The 20,327-nt window shown below is 40.1% G+C and overlaps 1 protein-coding gene across 2 annotated transcripts in view; it reads left to right on the forward strand.

The window, feature by feature from the left end:
* MTCL3 (MTCL family member 3) overlaps positions 1-20,327 on the forward strand; it is a 71,918-nt gene that overhangs the window by 41,973 nt on the left and 9,618 nt on the right. For both annotated transcript variants that reach the window (XM_066373281.1, XM_066373280.1), the window contains exons 6-7: positions 6,096-7,271; positions 8,700-9,008. In XM_066373281.1, coding sequence (XP_066229378.1) covers positions 6,096-7,271; positions 8,700-8,810 — 1,287 coding nt within the window. In that variant the 3' untranslated portion in view covers positions 8,811-9,008. The remainder of the gene's footprint in view (positions 1-6,095; positions 7,272-8,699; positions 9,009-20,327) is intronic.

Raw genomic sequence — 20,327 nt, forward strand, 5'->3', positions numbered from 1 at the left:
CTCCGCCGCACTTTCCTCTCTGTCTCTCTCTTCCCCTCCCGCAGCCAAGGCTCCATTGGAGCAAAGATGGCCCGGGCGCTGGGCATAGCTCTGTGGCCTCTGCCCCAGGCGCTAGAGTGGCTCTGGTCGCAATATGGCGACGCCCAGGATGGGCAGAGCATCGCCCCCTGGTGGGCAGAGCGTCGCCCCATGGTGGGCGTGCCGGGTGGATCCCGGTCGGGCGCATGCGGGAGTCTGTCTGACTGTCTCTCCCCGTTTCCAGCTTCAGAAAAATGAAAAAAAAAACAAAAAAAAAAAACCATATAAGTTTCAGGTGTACAACTCAATATAACACTATCTGTACACCACATCTTTGTCCTACAACCCGAAGCAGTCTTTCTCAACCCCGCCCCTCACACACACACTCTGCCCACCTCCACCTACCCCCAGCTCCCTTTCCCTCTGGTCATGCCACCCTGTTGTCTGTGTGTGTATGTTATGTATTTATGGTTTGGGGGCTATTCCCTTTACCTTCTGCCATCTAGTCCTTGCAGCCGTTTTTTCTCTAACAGCTGTTCTATCTGTTCCATGTATCCATGTCTCTATTTCTATTTTCTTCATCACTTTATGTGTTTGTTAGATTCTACATATAAGTGAATTCATATGGCATTTGTTTTTGTCTGACTGGCTTATCTCACTTAGCCTAAGAATCTCCAGGTCCATCCATATTGTCACCAAAGGTAAGAATTCCTTTATTATGGCTGTATAGTATTCCATTGTGTAAATGTGCCACAGCTTTTTTATCTACACATCTTTTATCTACAGATTTTGGCTACTATAATGCTGTAATAAACATGCGGGCACATATATTCTCTCAAATTAGTGTTTTGGGATTCTTAGGATAAATTCCTAGAAGTGGAATACATGGCTCATTAAGGCAGTTACATTATTAATTTTTTGAGGAAACTCCATAATGTTTTCCACAGTGGCTGCATGAGTCTGCCTTCCCATTAGCAGTGCATGAGGCTTCCCTTTTCTCCACATCCTCGCCAGCACTTGTTTGTTAATTTATTGATGATAGCCATTCTGACAGACATGAGGTGATATCTCATCATGGTTTTAATTTTTATCCTCTGATGATTAGTTACATTGAACATTTCTTTTCATATGTCCATTGGCCATCTGTATGTCCTCTTTGGAGAAGTGTCTATACTGGTCCTTTGCACTTTTTTAACCGGATTGTTTGTCTTCCTGGTGTTGAGTTTTAGAAGTTCTTTATAAATTTTAGATAGCCCGTTATCAGATGTATCAGCAAATACATTCTCTCGTTCAGTGGGTTATATTTTTATTTTGCTGATGGTTTCTTTTGCTGTGCAAAATTTTTTAGTTTGATGTAGTCCCATTTATATTTATTTTCCTGTTTCCTTTGTCCAAGTAGATATGTTGGCAAAAATATTGCTACAGGAGATGTCTGATATTTTACTTATTTCATGATTTCTTTGAGGATTTTTATGGTTTTATGACTTACATTTAAGTCTGTTATTCATTTTGAGCTTATTCTTATATATGGTATAAGTTGGTGGTCTAGTTCCATTTTTTTGTGTGTACCTGTTCACTTTTCCCAACACCATTCATTGGAGAGACTTTCTTTACTCCAAGGTGTGCTCTTGCCTTCTTTGTCAAATATTAAGTGACCATAAAAGTTTGGGTTTATTTCTGGGTTCTCTGTTCTGTTCCATTCAACTCTATGCCTGTTCTTATGCCAGTACCAGGCTGTTTTGAGTCTAATGGCCTTGTAGTATAGTTTAATATCAGGTTGTGTGATACCTTCCACTTTGTTCTTTTTCTCAAGATTGCTGAGGCTATTCAAGTTCTTTCTAAGTTCTATATACATTTTTGGAAGATTTGTTCTAAGTTTTCTAAATATGCCGTTGGTATTTTTCCGAAGCTGGAAATGGGGAGGCAGTCAGACAGACTCCCGCATGCGACCGTGATTCATCCAGCATGCCCACCAGGGGGTGATACTCTGCCCATCTGGGGCATTGCTCTGTTGCAACCAGAGCCATTCTAGCACCTGAAGCAGAGGCCATGGAGCCATCCTCAGCACCCAGGCCAGCTTTGCTCCAATGGAGCCTTGGCTGAGGGAGGGGAAGAGAGAAACAGAGAGGAAGGAGAGGGGGAGGGGTGGAGAAGCAGATGGGCGCTTCTCCTGTGTGCCCTGGCTGGGAATCAAACCCGGGACTCCTGCACGCCAGGCCGATGCTCTACCACTGAGCCAACCAGCCAGGGCCCATGCCATTGGTATTTTAATAATAATTGTGTTGAATCTATAGATCGCTTTAGATAATTTAATGTTTAATAGACATTTTAATGATGTTGATTCTTCCAATCCATGGACAAAGTATATGTTTCCACTTATTTGTATCTTCCTTAATTTCTTTCTTCAAAATCTTATAATTTTTTTAGTTCAAGTGTTTCACATCCTTGGTTAAATTTACTCTTAGTCATTTTATTCTTTTGAAGCAATTGTGAATGGGAATATCTTCTTAGTTTCTCTTTCTGATAGTTCATTATTGGTGCATAAAAATGCCACTGATTTCTGAATATTAGTTTTGTATTCTACTACTTTCCTGAATTCATTTATTAAGTCTAGTAGTTTTTTTGTTGAAGTCTTTAGGGTTTTCTATTAATATGTATACCATCAGCAAGTAATGACAGTTTTACTTCCTCTTTTACAATTTGGATGCCTTTTATTTCTTTTTCCTGTCTGATTACTGTGGGTAGGACTTCCAATACTATATTGAATGAGAGTGGTGAAAGTGTACATCCCTGTCTTGTCCCTAATCTTAAGGGAAACACTTGTAGTTTTTGCTTACTGAGTATGATGTTGGCTGTGGGTTTGTCTTATATAACCTTTATTACATTGATATATACTCTCTCTATTTCCAATTTGCTAAGAGTTTTTATCATAAACAGGTGCTGAATTTTATCAAATGTTTTTTCTGTGTCTATTGATATGATCATGTAATTTTTATCCTTCATTTTGTTTATGTGGTGTATAACATTTATTGATTTTTGTGAATATTATACTGACCTTGCATCCTTGCAGTAAATCCTACTTGATCATGGGGTGTGATAGTTGTAACATGTTGCTGGATCTGGTTTGCTAATATTTTGTTGAGGATTTTATTATTTATGTTCATTAGGGATTTTGGCCTATAGTTTTCTTTCTTTGCAGAGTCTTTATATGGTTTTGGAATTAAGATAAGGCATGCTTCGTAAAATGAGTTAGAAGTCTTCCCTCCTCTTGAATTCTTTGGATTAGTTTGAGACGGATGAGCATCATTTCTTCTTTGAATGTTTGGTAAATTTAACCTGTGAAGCCATCCGATTCAGTGCTTGTTTCTCGGGAGTTTTTTGATTACTGCTTCAATTTCATTAGCTGTAATCAATTTATTCAGGTTTTCTGATTTTTCCAGAATTAGTTTTTAAGGATTGTATGTTTCTAGGAATTTATCCATTTCACCCACATTGTCTAATAATGACAGCATTTTAATATACCTAAACCCATGCTCTTCACAGAAAACCTGCTCCTCTTTGTACATTCTCTATCCATGTTAGTAGCAGCACAACCCAGCAAACAGCACAACCAAAAATCCACATATGAGTGAAATCATCATATGGTATTTGTCTTTCTCTCTCTGACTTATTTCACTTAGGAGAATACAATCTAGTTCCATCTATGCTGTCACAAATGGTAAGATTTCATTCTTTTTTATGGCCAATAAACATTCCATTTTATGTATGCACCACAGCCTTTTTATCCACTCATCTGTTGAGGGCATTTGGGTTGCTTCTATAGCTTGGCTATTATAAAACTTCTTCGCAATGAACAAAGGGCTGCATACATTCTGTGGAATCTAATGAAAAATAAATGAACAAACAAAACAGAAAGAGACTCGTAGATAGAACAGACTGATGGTTGCCAGAGAGGTCGGGAGTTTGTGGACTGGGTAAAAAGATGAAAGGATTGAGAAGTACAAGTTGGTAGTTGCAAAGTAGTTATGGGGATGTAAAGTACAGCATAGGGAATATAATCAATAATATTGTAATAACTATGTACAGTGCCAGTTGGGTACTGGAAATATTAGGGAAAACACTTGTAAAGTATATGATTGTTTAACCACTATGTTGTACACCTGAAACTAATACGAAATAATACTAAATGTAAACTTCAATTGAAAAAATATTTTCATTGAATAAAAAGGGGAGAAACTAAATGCAAAAATATAAAAGATACCTAAACTCAAAATAGCAGGTTGTGTTCGATTCTTCTGCTGATGTGATATTTAACATTGAAAATGTCTTTGTTTTTATTATCACTGAATTAATTTGAGAGCCCAGCACAGTGTCTTACAAGGCAGCTTCTCTCTTCCCTTGTGAAAGAGTCTCTCATCAATCTCTCTGTGACATCCATTCTTATTCTTTTCTCTTACTGTGTTCCCGAATTCTCTGTTCTCGGTGCTTCTCTCCTTTCTTCTGAACTCCTTTTAGGGGGATGTGTACAAACCAACACATTTGTTTTATTACATCCATCTTCCTATTTTTTTTTTCTCTTCTTCTTTTCTATAAGAACATGTACAGTGGAAAGAATATGAGTTTTGGAACTGGCCTGACCGTCGATGTGCTGTGTCACTTGTGCTCTATCTAACATGTTAGTGAAGCTCTCTGAGGCTCAGCTACCTTATGTGTAAAGTAGACATAGTATCGCTCTCCTCACAGGGCTGATGTGAGGATGTAATGATTTAAGCAATGTGATGTTCAAGCTAGGCACACCCGACAGCTCTCAGACCCATTTTCATTAGGAGGACAGCAGACCTGTGTCCTGCTCTCCATCTCTTCCATCTCAAAAGCTCTGGGCCATAGTAACTGAGCATCTCTGTCAGAATCTCACTGTTCTTCTCACCTTCGCCACCAGTGTTGCTACTTCTTCACCAGAATGCATCGCAAACACAGCTGAGTCAGTGCTGTGAAAAGAAGGTATTCTCATTCCGATTTTAAAAATGAGGAAAGCAACATCCATAGAAGTTACACGATTATCCCAAAGTACATACTTAAAAGAGAATTTTAGGAACTATGCTATGGATATATTAATGTGCTTTTGTTAGCTCTCAGAGAAATAGTTGATTTCTACTTTTCTGTACTTTTTAGCTTAATGATTACGATTTGAATGTTGTCCTAGGAATGTGTGAGAGCTTCTGTCGGGTCTGCTCCGTCATTCTTTCAGGCGGCAGAACCAACCTATCCACTTCAGATGATGGGAGTAAATTCCATTTTAAAGGGATTTGATGGGACACTTATCAGGTTCTCCTTGGATAGGCCATTCTAGTGTGAAACTCTCCTTACTTACAAGGTCTCTAAGAACAATTCTACCTCAAATAAAGATGGAGATCAGTTTCTTTCTGTATGGTCGAGAAATCATGAGCTTGAGCTTCAGGGTTGGACAGAATTGAATTCAAATTTCACCTTTGTCCTTTTGCCCCTTATTACTTGTGCAGTCTTGAACAAGATAATGAACATTTTAAAACTATTTTAATATCTGTTCATAAGTTTACCCTGAACATTAAATTAGGTCATATCTGGAAAGAACTTTATAGACTCGGGCTGAGTCCATGATCAGTAAATGGCAGTGAGTACATATTAACTGCATGTTCCTTCCAGCGAATAGGTTTCATATTTATTACAGTCAGGGGAATTCAAACCATGTAAGAAACAAAACAAGCAAAATGAACGTAGTTTAAATTATAGCCAAATAGTTGTGTGCAGTTACAACATATAACAATCCCTGAATAATGACTACGGTTTTCTTCTTTTTATATTCCTTTCTCATTTTATTGTCAGTATGTAATGTTGTCTTAATCTTTTATTTGCCAAAGAATTTAAATGATTTGGAGAAAATATTAAAGCATCGAGCTCTCTCTCTCGCTCTCTCTGCCTCTCGTTAAATCTTAATTACGACAAAAAAGAATAATCTGCGCAAGTGTGTCCTTTTTTGGTTGTTGTCTTGATTTACATAAAAATGGTCTCCTGTCCCTTTTTCTCTTTTCCCAAATGAGGAGGACAACGAAGATCTGAAATGCCAGCTGCAGTTCGTGAAAGAAGAAGCTGCTTTGATGAGAAAGAAGATGGCCAAGATTGATAAAGAAAAGGACAGGTTTGAGCACGAGCTCCAGAAGTACCGATCTTTCTATGGGGATCTGGACAGTCCTTTGCCCAAAGGAGAAGCCGGGGGGCCTCCCAGCACCAGGGAGGCTGAGCTCAAGCTGCGGCTGAGGCTGGTGGAGGAAGAAGCCAACATCCTGGGCCGGAAAATCGTGGAACTGGAGGTAGAGAACAGAGGCCTAAAGGCGGAACTGGATGACCTGAGAGGCGACGACTTCAACGGCTCTGCCAACCCGCTCATGAGGGAGCAGAGCGAGTCCCTGTCCGAGCTGCGGCAGCACCTGCAGCTGGTGGAAGACGAGACGGAGCTGCTGCGGAGGAACGTGGCCGACCTGGAGGAGCAGAACAAGCGCATCACGGCGGAGCTCAACAAGTACAAGTACAAGTCCGGCGGCCACGACAGCGCGCGGCACCACGACAGCGCCAAGACCGAGGCCCTGCAGGAGGAGCTGAAGGCGGCGCGCCTGCAGATCAACGAGCTGAGCGGCAAGGTCATGCAGCTGCAGTACGAGAACCGGGTGCTCATGTCCAACATGCAGCGCTACGACCTGGCCTCGCACCTGGGCATCCGCGGCAGCCCCCGCGACAGCGACGCCGAGAGCGACGCGGGCAAGAAGGAGAGCGACGACGACTCGCGGCCGCCGCACCGCAAGCGCGAGGGGCCCATCGGCGGCGAGAGCGACTCGGAGGAGGTGCGCAACATCCGCTGCCTGACGCCCACGCGCTCCTTCTACCCCGCGCCCGGGCCCTGGCCCAAGAGCTTCTCCGACCGGCAGCAGATGAAGGACATCCGCTCGGAGGCCGAGCGCCTGGGCAAGACCATCGACCGGCTCATCGCCGACACCAGCACCATCATCACCGAGGCGCGCATCTACGTGGCCAACGGGGACCTGTTCGGGCTGATGGACGAGGAGGACGACGGCAGCCGCATCCGCGAGCACGAGCTGCTCTACCGCATCAACGCGCAGATGAAGGCCTTCCGCAAGGAGCTGCAGACGTTCATCGACCGCCTGGAGGTGCCCAAGTCCGCGGACGACCGCGGAGCCGAGGAGCCCATATCCGTGAGTCAGGTACAGTTCTGCCTATTGCGAGCCGCGGCCATGGCGAGGCTGTTCCGCGGAGCTGCGCCCCCCGGCGGGGCGGCCCCGCGCACCGACCGCCGCGCCCTCCCTGCTGTAGGGAAGTCCGCGTTCGGAGCCTCCCTGGGCGTGGAAGCCCCTTAGCGCTCCTGTTCTTTCACATTGTCCTTCTTCAGACCTGAGGTTTCCATCAGATTTCATCGATTACTTGGTAACTGTTTCCCCTGGGCTATTTTTAAAGGGAAACCTTATCCCCACTTTTATTGGAAAGCTTAATGGATTTTTAAGATTTATCATATTACTATTATTATCAGTTCACACTTTTAGTATTACTTAACTGATTCTAATAGATCCGAGCTGTAGGAAGATCCCTAATAGGAATCTTCAGTTGTTGATGTGCAATTTTCAAGCTAAAACTCAAATTGAGTTTAAAATAATTTTTTTTACAACTACTAAGATGACGCATAACTACTGGTAAAAGTAGAAACCAGCAAAGCAAAGAGATGACGATATTATGTCTAGAGCCCGACCAAAAAATAAATAAATAAATAGAAGCTGCTCCTTTTACCACAGGTTGAAGTAAAATAATCATTAATTACTTCTAGAAAATACCACTGTCTGCTCTGTAGTGGAGAATCTCAGGACTGGGGAAGGAGTGTTATACTTTAACTGTAAGGCAACACTTATTCAGATAAATAGTAATAACTATTCCCGAACAGGGAAAACCAGCATTTTTCCTCCATCCTAATTTGTAGAGGCATACCAGATGAATTGGACTGAGCTGCTCTAGCCAGGTATGGTGGCCAAAGACCCATGCATTTTGTCAGTTAATCACCTAAGAGATAATTCCTAAAACAACAGGCAGCCCCACCGGCTGTGGCCAGCCTGATATCCTGTATCCATTGGAGAACCCGAAGAAGTGCAACAGCATGCATGGCTTTTAGACATTCAAGAGGTTTAAATTTAAAAATCAGTTTATAGACAAAAGCATGACTGACATTCGATGAACTGCCTGTTAGTCACCACTAGAAAAATCGCAACTTTATTGCTTATTAATCTTGCATGTCGCTCTGCTTTGCTATGCAAAGAAAAATTGTCTTATGATAAAACTTGTTGAATTTTTTAAATGTGGAAGCTTATTTCTTTCTAGTTGGTGTATCCAATAATTGGTTTCTAGTTTTCTTGTTGCAACTTTTTCGATACTTTAAGCATGTTGTTTTTCGATTATACTTTTGAGGGAAAAGAGACAGTGAGAGAAGACACTGTGTATGATAATAGGCTTTTAGATTTAGTGAATAGAGACATAACGGAGGGTTATTTTATCTGAAGTTGAATGAATGCCTAGATTAGTTGCTATAAATATAAGTTTTTAAATTATTATTAATTAACTCTTCTTTGTCTTTGCATTTACCTTCCCAGATGTTCCAGCCTATCATTTTACTTATTCTCATTCTTGTATTATTTTCATCACTTTCTTACACAACAATATTTAAACTTGTCTTCCTTTTTACTCTGTTTTTTGTACTGTAAATCTCTCATTGTTTGCCATTCATTGTAGTATTTTCAGTTTGTTTATTTTGTTCACCCTTCAAGACAAGAAGTAAAAGAAGTATCATTTCTGTAGTAACCAATGTTATAAAAACACTGAAGACTGCTTAATATCTTTATAAAGACCCCCTCTTACCACTACCAAATTCAATAAGAAGCCCAAGCACTAAAATATTTCAGGTAAGGAAGTAAGTGTGACTTTTTTTATAAATCATTTTAACTTTTACATCTCTTTTACATCTTGATTTGTACTCATCCAGAAATGGGCAGAATGACTGTAAAAATTGGCTAAATCTCTCAGTTATTTCTTAGTACTTAACTATTACATTAATTCAAAAGCTGGACTTTCACAAGTTGGGTACATGTCCAAAATATATGTAGGTTTATAAACTATCTTTGCTAGATTACATCAGACTAACAAGATAATTCTGATATCCAATAAATATCTATGAAAATTTTGGTGAATGAATGAAATATGACCTTCATAGAAATTAAGTAATTCGTTGTAATGTTGATGAAGTTCTGTTTAAAGAATTGTGTTTTGTAGCATCAGAACGAATTAGGCTTTGGGTTTATTGAGAAAATAGTTATCCCCATCCTACTGCAATTGATCAGCTTTCAAACAAACCAGAATTTCTGCCTTTTATCTATTATGCTGGGAGACATATGTTGCTAATCAAGTTTGTTGCCTGGAATTCTTTCTTCTATAATAGATTGTCGCACAGAACTGCTTCCAGAGCAGGAAATATGATAGAATTATAATATGTAAAATATCTGGAATAGGGAAAAATATAATCATTCTCTAGAATTTTATTAAATCGCAATCCACAGCCAGTAGTATAGTTCCAACAAGGATTGCTCACTAGACATAAACTTACTTTCTTGGACCTGAGCCCACTTCCCCTTCTATCTAAAGTGGCCTAGATAGGCTCCAGGTGCCCAGATGGCCGCATTAGTCCATCTTGTTGGCAGTTTACCCAGTGGAAGGTGGAATGCACCAGTGCCACTGAAGATGCAGAATCACAGCACTCACTGAAGTCACACAGTTGGAAACATTCTCACACTGGTTGGTGGATATGAAAATCTATAGTATCTTATATCTCAGGATAAAGAATAAGATGTGGAAAATCTTTGTTTACTATAAAAGTTGGTACTGGTAAAAGACTTTTGTGATCTCAGGCCCCAGTGCCTCTACTTTCCTTTGAGTATTAATTTAAAAAATGAAAGAAAAAACACTTAACCAGGGGTAGGGAAACTATGGCTTGCGAGCCAGAAGTGGCTCTTTTGATGGCTGCATCTGGCTTGCAGACAAATCTTTAATAAAAAAATAATGTGCCTGACCTGTGGTGGCGCAGTGGATAGAGTGTCGACCTGGGAACGCTGAGGTCGCTGGTTTAAAACCCTGGGCTTACCTGGCCAAGGCACATATGGGAGTTGATGCTTTCTGCTCTTCTCCCTTCTCTCTCTCTCTCTCTCTCTATCTATCTATCTCTCTCTCTAAAAAAAACTGAATAAAGTTAAAAATAAAATATTAAAAAAAAAAGGAGGCCATTGTAGACCTCTTGTATCTTTAAAAAAAAATAATAATAATAATGTTAAAAATATAAAACATTCTAATGTATTACAATCCATTCATTTCCTACTGCTCATGTTCATGGTTGCGGGTGGCTGGAGCCAATCACCATTGTCCTCCAGGACAACAACAAATTTTTATTGGATAATGCGTAACGTACATGGGTTGTTGTATGGCTCTCACAGAATTACATTTTAAAATATGTGGCGTTCATGGCTCTCTCAGCCAAAAAGGTTCCCGACCCCTGCACTTAACAATAGTTGAAATTTTAATTTAAAATAACTGCTTTTAATCTCCTTTTTTCCCATTTGATATTAATTTCATTTTGTTTTGGAGTCGAGGAAAGAACTGGAGTGAGGAGTGGTTAACCAACAGTTGGAATCTGTCACTATGTATACACTTCTGGCCTTCCATCTTGGACATTCAACAGGCTACACAGTACTTCATGACAGAAAGAAATGAAAAAAAAATACATAAGTGCTGTATTTATTCAATTAGTCAAGAATTTAATTTTAAAATAAGTTTATCTCAGGGAAAGCAACTAGTTTAAAAACCAAAATCTGTCTGTTAGATCCTTGATAAGTCTCCAGACCAGAGGAACTATTTTGGGAGAGGAAGAAAAAGTTAATGTTTAAGGGCTGAAATTTAGCTGAAATATTTATTGCCTTTGAAACCAGATCCACCTGGCTAAGCAGTGGTTCTCAGCTACCTGTAGACATTTGGTAATATATAGAGGTGTTGTGAGTTGTCACATGACTGACAGGTTCTAATGGCATTTAAAGGAAAAGGGTCAGAATTTCAAATGATTGTCCTGTCCAAACTGCTAATATTGTCCCTGTCCAGGCATCCCCAAACTACAGCCTGCGGGCCGCATGCAGCCCCCTGAGGCCATTTATCCGGCCCTCCACCGCACTTCTGGAAGGGCCACCTCTTTCATTGTTGGTCAGTGAGAGGAGCACTGTATGTGGCGGCCCTCCAACGGTCTGAGGGACAGTGAACTGGCCCTCTGTGTAAAAAGTTTGGGGACCCCTGCTGTAGACAAAGAGTATATGCAATGCAATTGCTCAGTTCAGAAGTATTGTAGATATTCACTACCCTATGTGGCTTTAAGAAACTGGCTTTAGCATCTCAATTTGTGAGAGGTATCAAGAACTAAGTATCTAGATCAGAGGTTCTCAATCCTAGCTGCATATCTGAATTCTTGAGGTGTTTCTAGAATTAACATCCTGCCCCACATTAATTGAAATCCAATGTATAGATCCAGGCATTTATATTTTTAAAATTCCTCAGAACTACTTCTTTAGATGTTTGAATTTTATCTGTCTATCTGTCTATCTATCTATCGCCTATACCAAGGTTACAGTAAACTAGGATACTAGCTTTGTAGAATCCTTAGTTGTCTAGGTTTGAGTAGACCTTAAAATTCCAACCATTCAGTGAATGTCCAGACCCTCTCTAAAGTATTTCCACCTTTGTTATACAGTCTTTGCCATGATAAAGTAATTTCATTTCCACATTGATGACAGTGTCAGGAAACTCTCATTAATACAGGTTCTTGAAACCAACAAAATCAGAGAAGATAAACAGGAATAATATATGACAGAAAGGAGAACCCAGATGAAGAGAGTGTATATACAGGGTCATGCATGTATGCACATGGAGACACAGGCACATGTGTGCTGAATTAAAGCTACAAGGTGATCCTCTCACACACTTTAACAGTCCACCTCTCTGTCATTACGTCATTATCTCTACCACAAAGCTTCTCTTGTTTATCAAATAAAGGATATGGTACCCCACAAATCCACCTGGAATAATAAATGCCAACTTACTCTACCCTTCAAACCAAGGTAAAGAGCATATGCAAGAGATGAAAGCATGGAGCAAATAAATGGAGTGTGGGTCTTTTGTATAATTAATAAACTTTTTGAAGTATCTGCTATGTTCAGTATAGAGAAAAGTGACATTCAGTATCTGCTCTTTTGGAGTCTTCAGTTATTTGATGGAACAAGACAAACATGTAAACAGCTAAATCATTTTTTTTATTCAGTGAGAGGAGGGGAGGCAGAGACAGACTCCTGCATGTACCCCCCAGAATCCACTGGGCAAGCTCATTAGACGGTGATACTCTGCCCATCTGGGGCATTGCTCTGTTGCACAGCAGCCAAGCTCTTTTTAGCACCTGAGCCAGAAGCCATGGAGCCATCCTTAGTGCCCGGGCTCAACTCACTCTGATCTACCCATGGCTGCAGTAGGGGAAGAGAGTGAAAGAGAGAGAAGCAAGAGGGGGAGGTGTGGAGAAGCAGAAGGGTGCTGCTTCTGTATGCTCTGACAGGGAATCAAACAGGAACATCCACATGCCAGGCCAACGCTCTACAACTGAGCCAACCAGCCAGGACTTTAAACAGCTAATTCTAACATGTACTCTATTAAATTGAGAAAAAAGGCTTGTGATTGTAATGTATTGTTTATTTAACTCCTGATAGCATGCTAGATTTTCCTAAAAGCAACAATAACAAAACACATACACAGTAAAATTCTTAGGCAATCTGGGGTTGAATGATAGCATAAATATATGTAGGAGTGAGCCTATACCTCTCTGGTATCTTGTGACCTGTATTAGAAAGGACTGACTAACCCAAGAAAGTCTGGGCTAACTGGAACACCAACCTCATCTTCAGCTCTCTTCTGAGGAATTCAGGTTATCCTGGCAGCAGGTGTATTTATATTATTTATGAACTCCTAAAACACTTATTTTTTTCTAGAAAAATTTTATAAGAATCTTAGACTCCATCTAGGCCCTTATATGGAAGCCCAGAAGATATTGGGGAGGGGAAACAAGACTCACTTGGCTGCTGCTCACAAATTCGGAGGGGATGGAAGTCACTCTGACAGCTCCTCTGAAGTTAGGGCGGTGACTTCGCTGTGTAGTTAAAGCCCAGGGAAGCCCTTTCCAGCTCTGCTCTATGCACTGCGTAGTTGGTTTGCCTGTTTGTACGCACTCTTTTACAGCACTATGGCATACAATGAGTGGTGCTTTCAGTGTCAGGGAATTCAGACCTGTCTTTATCTTAGAGGACTGCTGGGGGCTAGTAATCGGGAGGTGGTCTCAGCAGTCGGCCAGCAGGGATGAAGTGACCTTGTCCTTTGCCTTATTCTCCATGGAACTTCAGACTGTTCTGTAAACACCCAGAGTCTTGGATGCATCTCTTCCTTGCACCGCAGGGTATAGGCATGAGAAGAGAAGTTAACAAAGACGGTGCCCAGGAGCTCAGAAAGAATTTACGGTATCTTCTTCCTCTCCCCTTTGATCCAGTGACTGGTATTATCTTGATTGTATAAAGCTAAAATGGAAACACCCAGGCTTCCTTGTTCATCAAAAGAAAAAAAGTCCCCCAATTATGGAGGCAAAGAATCTTTTCCTATTTGCACCTTTGAAACTGCTATTTAAAAAAAATTGTGCTGAAAGTAAATTCAAACAAACCAAAGTTATTGTAGAAAATTTCCTTGCATGCACAGTCTTGGGTGTACGAAAGAGTAGAGTGCCTTTCGTAATTTGGCCTAATTTAAGAAAAAGAAATCAGTTGACTATTTTTAAGCATAACTAACTCAGACTCGTAAAACAAAGGGAAATTCAGTGCTGAGCCTGGAATGTGTCTCGGCCTGCGCTCCCCAACCTTCACTTCAGTGGGATACGGTTGTTGAATCAGCTGCCGGGGAAGTGTAAAACGTCAGTTTGCCAGCTCAGCCTTAACTTCAGACATCCACGCGGGGTTTGGAGCTATATTCTTACATAACTGCGGTTCACTGTCACCTGGTACAGCCACGCATTGGGTCAGACAGCCTAACCGAATGGAAGGACTGAAGAGAAAAGTGGTGGAGGATAATATCAGAAAGTGAGACAAGTTGACTATGTATTAAACTACGTACTGGGATTTGGTATAGTTCAGAAATAGTATTTGTGAAGGCACTACTGCTTAAACCCTCGTGTAAACCAGGTAGAGCTAATGAAAAATATTTTTGATTCTGTCTGTAAGTTTGATTTAGCTTTGAGGAAATGAAGTGATTGCATACTCATTTTGATGAAGCTAACATTTCCTGAGGTCTTGGTATTATTCTCAATATTCTGCTTGTAAAATTTAGCAGGAAACTTGTACAGAGTAAGAAAGCTTTATGGGCATGGCAAGAAAACCTTTGTAGTGACTATATTAAATGTGGTAACATTTTAAATACTTTTGAACAGTGCTTCTGTGTATTGATCATTTGGGAGAGGAGGCAATGGTAGCTATTTTAAATGTTGTCCATTCAACAAGTATGTGTGAAATCATAGAATCTCTAAAGGTCCCTTTCCATGTAGCTTAATAAATTTTGGTGCACACCTTCTCTGCTTAAAGACTCAGTCACTCTATTCAGTTGCATTTTTTTTAACATTATTATTTTTTTAATCTTATTTTTATTAATTTTAATGCAGTGACATTGATAAATCAGGATACATAAGTTCAGAGAAAACATCTCCAGATTATTTTGACATTTGGTTATGTTGAATACCCCTCACTCAAAGTCAAATTGTCTTCCATCACCTTCTATCTGTTTTTTTTTGTGCCCCTTCCCTCCCCCACCCCCTCTCTCTCCTTCCTTGCCCCCACCCTACCCCCCACCCCCTGTTACCATCACATTCTTGTCCATGTCTCTGAGTCTCATTTTTATGCCCCATCTATGTATGGGTTCATATAGTTCTTAGTTTTTTCTGATTTACTTATTTCACTTCGTATAATGTTATCAAGGTCCATCCATGTTATTGTAAATGATCCGATGTCATCATTTCTTATGGCTGAGTAGTATTCCATAGTATATATGTACCAAAGCTTTTTAATCCACTCGTCCTCTGACGGATACTTGGGCTGTTTCCAGATCTTCGCTATTGTGAACAATGCTGCCATAAACATGGGGGTGCATTTCTTCTTTTCATACAGTGCTATGATGTTCTTGGGGTATATTCCTAACAGTGGGATAGCTGGGTCAAAAGGCAGTTCGATTTTTAATTTCTTGAGGAATCTCCATACTGTTTTCCACAGAGGCTGCACCAGTTTACATTCCCACCAGCAGTGCAGGAGGGTTCCCTTTTCTCCACATCCTTGCCAGCACTTATTCTGTGTTGTTTTGTTGATGAGCGCCATTCTGACTGGTGTGAGGTGATATCTCATTGTGGTTTTAATTTGCATTTCTCTAATGATTAGTGATGTTGAGCATTTTTTCATATGCCTATTGGCCATCTGTATGTCCTCTTTTGCAGTTTTAAAATACCTTGTGGCAGTCCTGATGAAGCTGTGGGTGACTGTTAAAACACTTCTAGGAACAGCTTTCAAGTAGAGTACTTATAACCTCAGCTGACCAGAGAATAGGAGCAGCAAATGTAACGCTCACCTCTTGAAAATGAGAAACCAGAAATCTCTACCTTTCACTGTCTACTGTTCAGCCAGGCTGTGTTGTCCTAAAGAGCCTCATCATATGTCTCAGATGTTCATTATTTAACAAGCTTAAAGTTATTGACATTGCCTGGTTATCTAGTTTCATTGTTATCAATTATGTATTTTTTAGTTTATAGTTGTATGAGTTCTCTTATACCTATTTTTCAAAATAGGTTACCATCAAAATCCAACATCTGAGAATAAAATTGCATGAGTTTATAAATTCATAAAATATATTATGATATCAGTTATTGATATTTCCTGGTTATTCAGTTTCATTGTCACAATTATAAAAGGTCTTTTAGTTCATAGCTGTATGAGTTTTCCTATAGTTATTTTTCAAAATAGGTACCATCAAAACCCAACATCTGAAAATACAATTGCATTATTTATAAATTTATGATTTAAGAATATATAATCAGTGATTTCTAGCAACTATTTAGCCTTTTCAAAAATATTCATGTAACTTTATTGACTTGTTTATTAGAATGCTTTTTTGACTGTTGTTAAAATCAAAATTCCTGTTTAGGATATTCCAAGCCCAGTTTATATTATTATTTGTCTTTTCTTTTGATTATTTTTTTAATTTTGAGCACATTTTTAGATATATTAAATAATTAAAAAGTTTTTATCTGAGACCAAAATATATATTAAATTGTGATTTGGAGGACCGCACAATTGAAACACTAGAAAAGCTTACAGTACTGACACATTTCACAAAATGGGAAAACAGCCCATAGTATTCAGGAACGGTGCGGCTGGTTCAGGAGTGTTAGTAAACTGCGCACTCCAGTGATGAAACACTGAGGATGATTGATTCTGAAAAGGTTGCTCTATACGTTTATTTTCTGTAGTCTCTTCTGCATGCTATGAATTGAGCTGCTTGTATAATTTATGTTAACAAATAAACTACGCAAGTAATTTTCAAAAGCTGGCAAACAACATTTGTACCTTTCCGAAGTTATCCAACATAATGCACCGTTAAAGTCAGCACGTCAGCTCTTCGAATTTGTGTCGAAAGTATTTGCATTGATCTAGGCGTTTGAAAATTTAGAGCATGTGAGGGCGAGAGAGAAACTCACTCCTTTGCCCACTTGCCTCAAATGGCTTAGTAAAGAAGAACTTAAGAACTTTAAAAAATACTTTATAGAGTCATTTCTTAAAGTCAGAATGCTCAGTTCAGTTCCTTATTTAGAACTCTTTCTTTTTTTTTGTTTTTCATGAACATGTACAATTTTTACACAATCTGTGTTACTCCTTCTGTATCATTAACTCCTGGACAGATAAAGGAGAGTTAAAATTTTAAAATAGAATGTTTTTATGTGCCCGCCTCGATCAGTCATTTAGAACTTCAGAAGGAGAGTTTGCCAGGAGTTAGCAAAATTCATTTATTCTAGATTTTAAGCGACTCCTAGGAATCTGAGCTTCTTCGCCTGAAAGGAAGTATGTATGTGCGAGGTACCAGGGCCACTGCATGAGGGGGTCACATTACCTTATTTGCTTTGACTCCTTATGTGGAAAAAGCCACAGTGAAGCAGCCAGGGGAGATAATTGAAAAAAGAGAGTGAGCATCCCCAGATTTGGACCTCATAGATCTTGAGGTGAGAAGGCTTCCAGGAGAAGAAATTCATGTCTCTGGCTACACTCCTCACTTCAAAGGAAATGTAATTGATTTGTAAGTAGCCATCCTAAGTGTTAATACTTGTAGAGAGATTAATTCAAAATACCAGGGTAGATTCAAAATAGTTGGATAAGGAAGAATGAAGTTAGAGGAGTATTATTGTTCAGAATATTTTGATGGCAACACCACCACCAAAAGAAAATAGTGCAAGGGCCAAGATGGCGGTGAAGATCCTGTGTTTGCAGTCTCGTCTGGACCTACTAAGAGCCCTTGTGGTGCAGAATGGGCCTGGCTGGCTCTGCAGTCTTCTGATGAGAGTGGGCCCGGGCGACACTGAAGTGTGACTGTGAGCCTCCCCTCTGTACCCACGTGTCCAGATCTTCAACCTGAGCCTTCTCACACCATATTGCCACAGTGAGCCCTCAAACTCCAGCACCCACTCGTGTGTGGTTCCTCGGTCTGACCTTCCCTCCCTCTCGCCACTCCATGCACTATGAGTGAAGCATGTTCTTTTCCCGAGCTCCAGTGAAGCTTACCGATACTGGGTTGTTCCTTCCAGTCCTTTCTGTGTGCTACATGTTCTTTCCTGTGGCAGTGTTTCCTCTTTCCTCTGTCAATGTCATTTTGTAAGACAGTCACTGAATATAGAATGCTGGCATCTAATGGTGATAATTCTAACATTTCTAGTAGAGATACAGGTGGGCTAGCAACTCCTTGGAGGTGGAGAGTGAGGGAGAATAGGGGTTGATCCCGTATCCTCCAATTTATATACTCACTAAATGACCTCTCTTAGCCCCGCTTTGCTGCCAGAACTTCCTGAGACAAGTGACTCAGGGTGGCCCTCTGGTGGTGGACAGGCATTCCCAAGGCTTTTTTCTAGAGTTAAGAGGTAGCCGGAGAACAGTCCCTTCATTAGTTACTGTTGTCAACATCGTCAACATCCCCCAAGAATCTGGAAATAATATAATGAGATGCTAAAAACAAATTTGAGCACTCATTAGAAAAACTATAGTTTTAAATAGCTCATATTTCTAAAATGTTTTTTTTTCCCAGAATACATAGTAGTTCTTAAAAAGAACATAGTTATGAAACTGTTTCTTTTGAATATTTCTGTCATCTGGAAATTCCTGTACATAACCCCATGCTGTGTGCTTGGCTAAAAAAGTCTGTTGACATGTCACCAGCCCTCAGGGTAAGACAGAGAGCCAGGGTCCTATGATTTTAGGGGAAAACATCCACACTGGGAAAATAACACAATTAGCTGAAAAACAGCATTCTAAATATGTAACTTCCATGGATAATAAGTACTCTCACAATTTTATAACCTAAACCAGAGTCTTATGAGTATCAAAACTATACTATTTATAACACAGAGTTTAACTTCTGCCTTTCTAGGATTCAAATAGCATAGGGCTACATTTGGCAGTATCAGGTATGGAACTTTATAAAAACTAAGAAACCCAGTTCTCACCACTGGATGGTCTCATTCAGAAAGTCTAGGGGAAAGTTACAGCTTTAGTTATTTTTAAAAGTAACTATCTGAGTGATTGTAGCATGCAGCAAAAGTTGAGAGTAACAGTAAACTATGGTCGCTGTGGTGGAGTGCTATGCAGAACACCGGGACAGGCTTCTCCACATTGGTTTATGAATCTACACAGGATGTTGGCAGTCGTGCTACAGATTATATTTCAGGGGTCTTCAGAGTTAGCTAGGCTTGTTGGGGACAAAGACTTGTCTTCTTCCAATCCTCAGGGTCTGACACAACACCTGGCACACAGTTGGTGCTTATGGATATTTGTTCAATGAAATGTTATTTGGAGTGCCCAAGACCTTTCCCTAAGAGTGGAAAATAATTTAAGATTGAAGAGAGTTCTAAACACCTGAGATCGGGAATCCTAAAGTACTTTGAAATTGCAAGGGACCAACATTATTCTAGAAGGAAGGATTATTTACAATATGTCACCTATGCCAGAGCAGGTGGTGGTGCAGTGGTTAGAGCATTGGACTGGGATGCAGAGGACCCAGGTTCGAGACCTTGAGGTTGCCGGCTTGAGCGCTGGCTCATCCAGCTTGAGCACGAGGTCATTGGGTTGAGTGTGGGATCATAGACATGACCCCATGGTCGCTTGCTTTAGCCAAAGGTTTCTGGCTTGAGCAAGGGGTCACTCACTCTGCTGTAGACCCCAGTCCAGGCACAAAACAGAAAGCAATCAATGAACAAACAATCAACGAACAAATAAGATGCTGCAATGAAGAATTGATGCTTCTCATCTCTCTCTCTTCCTGTCTGTCTCTGACTCTCTCTGTCTCTGTCAAAAACCAAATGTCACTTATAATAACCTCTTAGTTTTAATATGCATAAAATTAGCCCAGTTTTTCAAAGGCATCACTTTTACAACTTTTTCTATCTCCTTGCTAGTGAAAATAGAAATATGATACCCCTTTCACAACTAAATGTTTCAAGAGTGAAGGATAAAGGGACTAAAAACTACACAAGCAAGAAGTCAGAAGCCACCCATTCTCATACCCAAGCCAGAGTTGTTATAGCATAAAGAAATTAAATGAATAAATGCTTTGTGATGTTCCAAGATCATCCCTCAAACAAAAACCTATGAATTAAGTGTGCACTGGCACGCTAGACACAGTTGGTATGTTTGTACCCAGATTTTTTCCAACCACTATGTTAAAATCCTTTTGTTTTAGAATTTTGATCTAGGATTTATAGTATATGAGGGTAACAAGCCTCTTCTGATAAATAGTCATCAAAATAAATGCTGTGTGACTCCTGTGTTACACTTGGAAGTTGGACTTTCGTCTTCCTCATTTAGACTTAGAAG

This window comes from Saccopteryx leptura, chromosome 3 (assembly GCF_036850995.1).
Source record: "Saccopteryx leptura isolate mSacLep1 chromosome 3, mSacLep1_pri_phased_curated, whole genome shotgun sequence".
Classification (NCBI taxonomy): Eukaryota; Metazoa; Chordata; class Mammalia; order Chiroptera; family Emballonuridae; genus Saccopteryx; species Saccopteryx leptura.